Source organism: Somniosus microcephalus, chromosome 1 (assembly GCF_052327205.1).
Source record: "Somniosus microcephalus isolate GS21.2 chromosome 1, FLI_Smic_1.0, whole genome shotgun sequence".
Classification (NCBI taxonomy): domain Eukaryota; kingdom Metazoa; phylum Chordata; class Chondrichthyes; order Squaliformes; family Somniosidae; genus Somniosus; species Somniosus microcephalus.
The window spans coordinates 84,193,472-84,204,726 of record NC_140987.1 but is presented as its reverse complement, the minus strand read 5'-3'; the positions used below and the strand labels follow the sequence as shown (position 1 = coordinate 84,204,726).

At 42.8% G+C, this 11,255-nt stretch overlaps 1 protein-coding gene across 2 annotated transcripts in view; it reads right to left on the bottom strand.

Moving 5' to 3' along the window:
- Window positions 1–6,357: 6,357 nt before the first annotated feature.
- Window positions 6,358–11,255, bottom strand: part of acer2 (alkaline ceramidase 2) — a 107,346-nt gene continuing 102,448 nt past the window's right edge. For both annotated transcript variants that reach the window (XM_085983937.1, XM_085983940.1), the window contains one exon: window positions 6,358–10,774. In XM_085983937.1, the coding sequence (XP_085840063.1) occupies window positions 10,588–10,774 (187 nt within the window). In that variant the 3' untranslated portion in view covers window positions 6,358–10,587. The remainder of the gene's footprint in view (window positions 10,775–11,255) is intronic.

The window sequence follows — 11,255 nt, the reverse complement described above, 5'->3', positions numbered from 1 at the left end:
ACTATCTGCACACGATTAGGACCACTGATGTATACCGTGGACATCGGAGACAGCATAATAAGGCGCCATGCTGACCAAATCATCAAGTCATCCGAAAAGGGACAACCTACACCACCACTCTATACATCTAACGATGAAGTAGAGATACCCATATCTACCTCCGATCCGGTGATACTGGAGCCCGATGAACCCGACACTGGCCTTCAAGCCGAATCAGCCTTGCCAGAAGAACCTACTACACCACCAGAAACTACTACACCCCCGAGGCGTTATCCGGACCGAGTCAGGAAGCCTCCTGAGAGACTAACTTATAATTAATTAATACAGCAATGTATATTATTTTGCATATAACATGTAATTAGTAATTACTTAAAATATGATGTACTAGTTAGCTAGAAGGGGAGGAATTGTGGTGTATGTGCCTTTAAGAGCCCCAGGTGTGCGTAATGCCGGTAATTGCCACTTGGGCTATATAAGCCTGTGTATTGTGTATATCCTTTAGAAACGCCCCCCCAGACTTGCTTAGTAAATACCTATGAACCAACTCCTGTCTTCAGTGTCTTTATCTACACACGGACACTACAATTGTGTGCAGTTTTGGTCGCCTTATCTGAGGAAGGATGTTCTTGCCATGGAGGGAGTGCAGCGAAGATTCACCAGGCTGATACCTGGGATGGCAGGAATGACATATGAGGAGAGATTGGGTCGATTGGGCTTATACTCGCTGGAGTTTAGAAGAATGAGAGGGGATGTCATTAAAACTTATAAAATTCTAACAGGACTAGACAGACTAGATGCAGGAAGGATGTTCCCGATGGCCGGGGAGTCCAGAACCGGGGGTCACAGTGTAAGGATAAGGGGTAAGCCATTTAGGACAGAGATGAGGAGGAATTTCTTCACCCAGAGAGTGGTGAACCTGTGGAATTCTCTACCACAGAAGGCAGTGGTGGCCAATTGATGAAATATATTCAAGAAGGGAGTTAGATATATTTCTTAAGGCTAAAGGGATCAAGGGATATGGGGAGAAAGCAGGGACAGGTTACTGAATTTGGATGATCAGCCATGATCTCATTGAATGGCGGAGCAGGCTCGAGGGGCCGAATGGCCTACTCCTGCTCCTATCTTCTATGTATCTAAAGGTGCAACACCTCTTTATATGATCACTAATTCATGGAATAGACCAACAAGTGACACAGATTAGTCTTGGGTAGTATATAGTTATTGGCTGTATTTATACAAAAAATGGTGCATTTTTGTGCCCGTCAAGTGAAAACATTTCTAATTTCTCAAGACTTTGTTTATGACTCTATCCCCTCATCCCTGGTAACAGCCTAGTAAATCTGTGCTGCATCATTTCCATTGTTATTATACTCTTCCCATAATGGGGTGGTCTGAACTATACTTCAACTGCTACCTAACTAAGGTCTTATACATGTTAAACATTACGGCCTAGAAATTCAGTTGAGGCGCCAAAGTGGCGCCAAGTTCGCCTGGGCGCTGATTTTTGCGCAATGTTCGGAGTAATACCGATCGCCAGAAATTCAGTTTCAGCGCCCCTAGAGGGAGAAGGGGCGAGGCTCGAGGCGCTCCGCGTCCCTCTTAGGGCGCTGAAACTGAATATTGCAGCGCAACATGCCGCAGCACCACATGCTGCGGTACTGCAGGCCTTCCTCCCATTGTTAAAGGGGAGGGGCCTGCAACAGCGCGATCCCCGATCGCGAGTGCCGGCAAAAGAGCCCGGCACCGAGGAGAAGTGCTGGGCTCTCGGGAAACAGCCGGCAATGCCGCGGGGGGGGGCGGTGGGGGGTCAGGAGGCCGGGGACAGAGGTGCTGGCAGGCGGCCGCCGAAAAAAGCGGCCGCCCCGCACCTCCACCTTAACTTGCGCTACTGCCGGCACAGCAAGGCCCCGTGAACCGGGCGCGGGTAGCGAACAGCGCTACAGCGGCGTTCGCTACCAAATATCGCGATCGGGGCGCTAATGGGGTGCTGCGCACACCGATGACGTCATCGGTGGCGGCACAGCGCAACAGGCTAACGCCACCATTAGCGCCCCCGCTGAATATCGCGGGAGGCGCGGCCAGTGGCGTTACAGCCACTGACTGCCCTCTTTAGGCGCTAACATGTGGCGCTACATACCCAATTTCTCCCCCTACCTCTTTAGTTTTCCATTCTATGCCTCTAGCTACAGAACCAAAGATTTTGTCCATATGGACACATAGCATGGAGCCTCGGGGGTTACATATGAAATTTGTTGAGTGTATTCAAGGTTGAGATCGATAGATTTTTGGACTCTAAGACAATCAAGAGATATGGGGTTAGTTCAGGAAAGTGGAGTTGAGGTTGAAGATCAGCCATGATCGTATTGAATGATGGAGCAGACTTGAAGGGCCGAATGGCCAACTGCTCCTATTTCCTATTTAAATCCGTGTTACCATTAATTTGCATGTATCTCCATTTTCTGATACTAACTGATACTGCTGATACTTGGTGCTCTGATTTATGAATGATCTACCACTGATGCAACAGCACTAAGATGATCCCTTTACAAACCTCTACAAAGTACAAACCGGTCAAAGCAGTGAATAAGAAATAAGATTGAGATGCCTGGGCTTCACAGGCCAGATGGACAGCGCTAGGGAGTCGCATACAGTCCCTAGTTTAAAGGGATTATTCCCAAAAATCAGCTTCATAATGTAAAAGATTTTTAAATAGGAGATGGGAGGAGAGATAAGAAATGGTTTGCACATATCACAAAGGACTAGAATGTCAACGAGTCAGATGTAACCATGCAGGCCGTCTACACATATAAATGAACATCAAATTACAGATACAAATGACACTGTGACATTGCATTTGAAAATTGTCCCCTCGATACTAAATGTAAGAAGTCACACACCAGGTTATAGTCCAACAGCTTTATTTGAAGTCACAAGCTTTCGGAGCGCTGCTACTTCATCAGGTGAAGTGGAGAGATGCATAAAAACACAGCTTATATAGTCAGAGAATAATGTCAGATGTTTACAGGTAATCTTTCTAACTGCCATTTATCACACCTCGGCAGAGAGATAATCACAGCAATCAAAGGTGTGAATGGTGCCCAAACAGGTCAGTCAGGAAAACCTTACATAAATGGCAGTTAGAAAGATTACCTGTAAACATCTGACATTATTCTCTGACTATATAAGCTGTGTCTTTATGCATCTCTCCACTTCGCCTGGCAAAGGAGCAGCGCTCCGAAAGCTTGTGACTTCAAATAAAGCTGTTGGACTATAACCTGGTGTTGTGTGACTTCTTACATTTGTCCACCCCAGTCCAACTCCGACAACTCCAGACCATCGATACTAAATGTAAGATTTAAAATATTCTATATGATCAATATGTATGTACCTTTCCTATTCACTATTTATAATTTACAAATTTGTTCCAACTTAAAAACTAGTGTTTGTTGACGCACTTTACAGCCTTTAATGGTCAGGCATAAGCAATGGCTGAAATGTAAAGACTGGGCAGTAGGCTGCCCAAGAGGATTTTAAACACTAAAGTAAAAGTTAAACACAGTTGGGTGTATACCTGGATGAGATGGTCTAGCCACCAACACAAACATGCCGTTTTTTGTGAAATGGCAGTGTTATCCTGCATGCTGTGGTACAAAAGAGCTCATCACACTGCTGCCAAGTGCACAGTACAACAGGGGCAAAGTCAGTCACTGAGCTCTACGGTTACAAGCCATGAAATTAATCTTATTCAGACTTTGTTTTACCAGTGTGTAAAGGAAAACAGAGAGGGCAATGTTGGGAGTCATTTAAATTTTATTCACTTGGTGAAAAAGTTAAAATTTCCCCCTTTTTAAAAAACTTTTAAACCAGCTTTGGTTCGATGTATCAGAGCCCTGATGTTTGAGTTTTTTTTTTACAAGTACTTAATCAAAAAAGATACTGCAGCTTTGTATTCTGGAGCTGAACAAAAGAGAATTAAGTCCCAAATGCTGAGCTTCTTCTGTAGCTTACATGTCATTTCTACAATCTATTATCTTACATAGCTTAGTAATAATTGTGCATTTCAAATACAAAAATATTATTTCTTTAGAAATAATAAAGTTCTTAAGTCATGTTATAAAAAGGTTGCTGAGTAGTCTATTTGTGATGACAGAAAACTAGAAATATTAGTGCTGCTATCTGAGATATAAAGTTAATCCCCTTAAATATACCACATGACATGGCACAAATGGGGGGGGGGGGGGTAACCTGCAAGTACTGACAGCCTCACAGGGACCACTTGTCATAATACTTACCAAAGGACATAAAGCAAGATGATTTGAAACCTGCGAATTTAATAATGAGATTCATATTTCTACCATTATTTTTCTACTGTAATGTTTCATCACATTAATTATTTAACATTTATAAAATCAACACCTTTTCGAAATCCATCCACTTCATGCTGTCTTTCTCCTAGTTGCTGGACCCCTCCTCATCCCTCAGTGCATCTCAAACTCTGCATTTCAGGCAGTTTCCACTCCCTCACTTCATCTTTGCTCCAGTTCCACTCAGCGCAAGCATAAAATAACTTGCATCTATATAGAGCCTTTCACATCCTCAGGATGTCCCAAATCACCTTACAACCAATAAAATACTTTTGAAGTGTAGTCACTGTGGGTAAATACGCACAGCAAGGTTGCACAAACAGCAATGAGATAAATGACCAGATAATTTTTTTAAATTATGCTAGTTGAGGGATAAATGTTGGCCAGGACACCAGAAGATCTCCCCCGCTCTTTGAATAGTGCCATGGGATCTTTTACATCCACCTCAGTTTAATGGCACCTCCGACAGTACAGCACTGCTTTAGTACTTCACTGGAGTGCCAGCCTAGATTCTGTGCTCAAGTCTCTGGAATAGGACTTGAATGATCTCTTGATTCAGAGTGCTACAACTGAACCAAGGCTGGAATTTCGCAGTTATGACCTTGCAGATCCCTTGAGAACTGAATTGAAGACTCTGGATTATGAGACAAACACCCACTGCCAGTAACCGTGTGAGCGAGAGAGGGAATGAGAGACAAGGAAATGGAGTGAGAGAAAGAGAGAAGGAGAGAAGGAATAACAGGATGAAAGGGGAAAGGAAGGAGATAGAGGGAATGAGAAACTGGAAGAAAAAGAAAAAATGAGAGCAAACAGGAGAGAGGAAATGAGGGAAAGGAGAAGAGAATGAGAGAAATGATGAAAAGGAATGAGAAAGAGCCAGGGACAGAGGAGATGTGAGAGGAATGAGAAAGCCAGGGACAGAGGAAATGTGAGAGGAATAAGAAGGAGCCAGGGACAGAGGAAATGTGAGAGGAATGAGATGGATCCAGGGACAGAGGAAATGTGAGAGGAATGAGAAAGAGCCAGGGACAGAGGAGATGTGAGAGGAATGAGAAAGAGCCAGGGACAGAGGAGATGTGAGAGGAATGAGAAAGAGCCAGGGACAGAGGAGATGTGAGAGGAATGAGAAAGAGCCAGGGACAGAGGAAATGTGAGAGGAATGAGAAAGAGCCAGGGACAGAGGAAATGTGAGAGGAATGAGAAGGAGCCAGGGACAGAGGAAATGAGAGAGAAATGAGAAAGAACCAGGGACAGAGGAAATGTGAGAGGAATGAGAAAGAGCCAGGGACAGAGGAAATGTGAGAGGAATGAGAAAGAGCCAGGGACAGAGGAAATGTAAGAGGAATGAGAAAGAGCCAGGGACAGAGGAAATGTGAGAGGAATGAGAAAGAGCCAGGGACAGAGGAAATGTAAGAGGAATGAGAAAGAGCCAGGGACAGAGGAAATGTGAGAGGAATGGGAAAGAGCCAGGGACAGAGGAAATGTGAGAGGAATGAGAAAGAGCCAGGGACAGAGGAAATGTGAGAGGAATGAGAAGGAGCCAGGGACAGAGGAAATGTAAGAGGAATGAGAAAGAGCCAGGGACGGAGGAAATGTAAGAGGAATGAGAAGGAGCCAGGGACAGAGGAAATGTGAGAGGAATGAGAAAGAGCCTGGGACAGAGGAAATGTGAGAGGAATGAGAAGGAGCCAGGGACAGAGGAAATGTGAGAGGAATGAGAAGGAGCCAGGGACAGAGGAAATGTGAGAGGAATGAGAAAGAGCCAGGGACAGAGGAAATGTGAGAGGAATGAGAAGGAGCCAGGGACACAGGAAATGTAAGAGGAATGAGAAAGAGCCAGGGACAGAGGAGATGTAAGAGGAATGAGAAGGAGCCAGGGACAGAGGAAATGTGAGAGGAATGAGAAAGAGCCAGGGACAGAGGAAATGTGAGAGGAATGAGAAGGAGCCAGGGACAGAGGAAATGTGAGAGGAATGAGAAGGAGCCAGGGACAGAGGAAATGTGAGACGAATGAGAAGGAGCCAGGGACAGAGGAAATGTGAGAGGAATGAGAAGGAGCCAGGGACAGAGGAAATGTGAGAGGAATGAGAAAGAGCCAGGGACAGAGGAAATGTGAGAGGAATGAGAAGGAGCCAGGGACAGAGGAAATGTGAGAGGAATGAGAAGGAGCCAGGGACAGAGGAAATGTGAGAGGAATGAGAAAGAGCCAGGGACAGAGGAAATGTAAGAGGAATGAGAAAGAGCCAGGGACAGAGGAAATGTGAGAGGAATGAGAAAGAGCCAGGGACAGAGGAAATGTGAGAGGAATGAGAAAGAGCCAGGGACAGAGGAAATGTGAGAGGAATGAGAAAGAGCCAGGGACAGAGGAAATGTAAGAGGAATGAGAAGGTACAATCCAAATTTCAAAATAGTTGTAAACAATGCATGTCAAAAATCACACTTCAAAAATTTCTTGGATGCTATGTTTGTAGTTCCAATGAGAATATCAATAGCGTGCTAGATTTAGAACAAATGGTTCTTTTTTGTTGTACATTTTTTACTCTACCTCTTGAGCCATGGCTTAAAGCAATTGTCTGCAATTCTTCTTTTAGCAGAGGTGTTAAAAACGTATTTTAAAATAGATTAACATCGTCACTAACATAGCTAATAAAATAATTTCAGACACATGGGTTAAGCATTCATACATTAGTATCCTACAAGATAATTTTTGAATGCCCTTGTATTGACTTGCAACATTGTGGGTTTGATGTCAAAATGTCGAAGGTCACAGCTCCCCTCGAAGAAAATAGATTGCGTGGCACAGCATATCTGGGGAGAACATTTCTTTTTAAAGCATTCTTATTAATTGAGTACATACACATAAAATTCCACACAGAATTAATAACATACCATTCAATGTAGAGAATAAGACTGAACACTTGTTACACACCCAGAAAGTAGAACATGCTCACAAGTGTAATGGTTAACTGGTCAATGATGGATTGGCAAGAAACTGTGGACTGGAGGAAAAGATTCATATTAAACCAAACCCATTTAATACCTAGGGTTTTCCAAACAACAGCAACTTACATTACTACAGTGGTCCTCACATACAGAGAGATATCACAGACATATTTACAGGATGGTGTATAGAGTGCACACCAAACAGAAGGGGGAAAGGAAAAGACTTGGGGGATTGAAGGCATGGTTAAAGACGAGGATCATTAAGAGGCTTTTGAAAGCTGAGGGAGAGGAGTCAAGACAGAGTTGCAGAGGGCAAGGGCATTGTGGCTAAAAAAGCAACTACCAATAGCGAAGCAGAGAATGAACGGTAAGCTGGTGTCAAAGGAGGGGAGGGTGCACACAGATACACACAGCAGGAGGAGATCGCTGAGGTACGATGGTATGAGGACATGGAAGGATTTGAAGGTGAGGATAATGATCGGAGGCACAGGAAACCTGTGCAATTTCTGAGGACAGGGGTATTGGGGGTGTAGATGAGAATGTGGGCTACAGCATTCTGCAATGATGGGCAGAAGCAGGGAGGTGAGCATAGAGAATGTTGGATAAATCAAGCCCCAAGGCAATAATAATGGAATATATTTGAGTTTCAGCAGCAGAGGAAGAGAGCCAGAAGTTAAAACAGGTGAAGTTTTGGTGATGAAAGAAAGCAGTCTTGGATATGAAGGAGGGAACTTAGGTTGGGGTTGAGAAATATACCAAGGTTCCACACCTCTGGGCTTACCTTGAGGTGGAAGCTGGGGAGGTAGAGGAATTGAGACTGGAGACTCATAGGTGTTTGCAGGAACTGATAAGGATGGCTGACATTTTGTTGACATTTAGCTGGAGGAAGTTTCAGTTATTTCATTATCTAAATGTCAGGTAAGTAATTGCAAAGAATGGCACAGCCTTGGGTTTATTGGAGGAGGCAGAGTGGTGGAGCTGAGCACCAACAGTATACGTGTGGAACCTGACCTCATAGGTTCAGTGGTAGCACTCGCACCTCTGAGTCAGAAGATTGTGGGTTCAAGTCCCGCTCCAGAGACTTGAGCACATAATCTAGGCTGATATATCAGTGCAGTACCGAGGGAGGACTGCATTGTCAGAGGTGCCATCTTTTGGATGAGACGTTAAACCAAGGCCTCATCTGCCCTCTAAGGTGGACATAAAAGATCCCACGGCACTATTTGAAGAAGAGATGGGGATTTCTCCCTTGCATTCTGGCAAATACTTATCCCTCAACCAACATCTGAAACAGAATATTTGGTCATTATCTCACTGCTGTTTGTGTGACTTTGCTGTGTGTAAATTGGCTGCCGCGTTTCCTACATTACAACAGGAGATGAGGAGAAATGTTTTTACGCAGCGAGTTGTTATGATCTGGAATGCACCGCCTGAAAGGGTGTTGCAAGCAGATCCAATAGTAACTTTCAACAGAAAATTGCATAAATACTTGAAGGGGGAAAATTTGCAGGGCTGTGGGGAAAGAGCAGGGGAGTGGGACTAATCAGATAGCTCTTTCAAAGAGCCGGCACAGGCACAATGGGCCGAAATGCTTCCTTCTGTGCTGCATCATTCTATAATTCTACAACAGTGCCAACACTTCAAAAAGTACTTGATTGGCTTTAAAGCGCTTTGGGATGTCCTGAAGTCATTAAGGTGCTATGTAAATGCAAGTCTTTCTTTTCCAGCTGACGTTGCCAAGGGTAGCACTAAAGACACACATGCACACATTACAGGACCAAATTCAGCTGTGGTGCTCTCCCTGCCATGGTCAAAACACCTGTCAGAATGCATAGCCAAATCTCAAACACAAATAATGGCAACTTGAATAAGCTATGGAGGGCACTGAATCATTGTTGATCTGTATCCCAATAAAGAGTCACCAACAACAACAACAACTTGCATTTATGTATGCGCCTTTAACATAGTAAAACCCCAACTTCAGGCATACAGAAAATACAGGACAAAATCCTATGATTTCCCAATCCTAGGTATGGGTCTACTCTGAACATTGAAGCATTAGGCAGCTGGGGGTCACTATGCTGATCATAAATAACAATGGAGAATATGTGGGACCTTAGATAACACACCATTTTGTAAATCATTTGACAAAAACTTCAAATAGGCATGAAACCATTTTGACTGTTGCCAACTGATTGATTACAGCAGACTAGTTTCTAGGAAGTGACATCAAATGGTGAAAGAACATTAGACTATTCTGAATTAGTAATTAACAATGCAGAATTTGGTATAGGTGTCCCACAAATTGAACTGACTTAATGACAAAAGTATTTCAAATTTCAAATTTGTAACTTCAAATTTCTGGCTATAAGTATTGAAATATTGCCCTGACGATTACAATGCAACATCCAAAAAAAAACATCAGACGTATGATAATGGCATTAGTCTTTGGCTAGGAGTTTCCTCCCCTTTACATGTGTAAACGTGGTTTCTGCCACATTTCCAGTGAAGTTATGGCAGCGGAGCAGAAGGAACTCTGAGGAAATTCCCAACCTTCGACTTTAGATATCTTGTAGAATATCATATAGGATCTCCACATTAACTAACAGACATTGAAACTGGAGGCCCTTATACAATTAATAGTAAACAATTCCTTGATAGAAATTTCAGAAAGTCCCATTGCACAATAAAATATGATAACAGAATAATTTCCCTCCAGAAACAGACTTCAAAGGTCTTAAGTTTCCATCTAAAGATGATTTCCTGATGTAAATTGTGGCAACAAATTGGTTCGTATGTCTTCAAACACGTGCATAAAATAACATGACAAGCCTGACCTAGCCTAAAAATAAACCTTTTGAGAGCTGAAGTTCTCTTTCAGTTTTCAAAACATGCACAGGTTTTCCTTCAGAATATTTTTTAGAAATTATTCTTTGAGTGCTGCTTTAAAAGAATATAATTACAGAAATGTATTGTACTGCCAAATATTTCATTCACAGTATTCTCTGAAACAGCTTTTTTTTACAAAAATGCTATAATCCTGCTGTAATTTCCATTTGGATATAAAAGCATCTGTCACCCTCTCCTAAACAGTTTGCTTCAACTTGTTAAAAGTATAGTCTCCTGAGGGAGTGTTAGTGTTATAAGCAGGAAGACTAGTTTGATCCATGTTGTACAATACATAAATCCCAGAAATCTGGGTGGCACCCCAGCCTCGTGGAATAAAGCTTTCCGAAGCTTGTACTCAAAGGAATGTGCAGCCAAATCTTTCATTTTTCTCTTAAGTAACTTTTAGTTGGGACTTATTTTCTGCAAATAGAAGAGAAACATATGGAACACCAATGAAGGCCCACTTCTCACTAGGCCAGAACCTGATGACTGGGCCCTGTTCAGGGATTTCCGAGACAGCATCAAAGTAAGCAAAGCAGACACAACCCAGATAAGCAGCCAGACAGATCAAGATATGCCTAGAACAAAAAGAGAAGGAAAAAATTATGAGAATACATCAAGGATTTTTCAAAAGACTGTTCTTGCAGCTAACAGACAGCATTTTTCATGAGTCAGTCAATATGTTACACAATCCAACAGTCCAATCAATTCCCTATTGATTTGTGAAGTTTTTTCACATGGCTGTCAGTTTTATTGTTGATTTGACAAAGCATGAAGAGTACAATACTAACTTACTCTACAGATTTTCTGAAAATTAACCTCACTTCCCTCTGCTGTTCATTTCATTTACATTTACAGATGCCAAATACTTCACATGGCTGATAAATTAACAATAACTGTAGGATTCGCAAAAATCCATGAAATACAGTATACAGGTAGGGCCCCTGAAGTGGCCACATTGTGAGAACACAGAATGGAGTTGGCAGTTCTCATGGCCCAGTTCAAAAGGACACACACACAGTACCTTAAAGCAGTCTGAGTCATCATCGATTAGTAGAA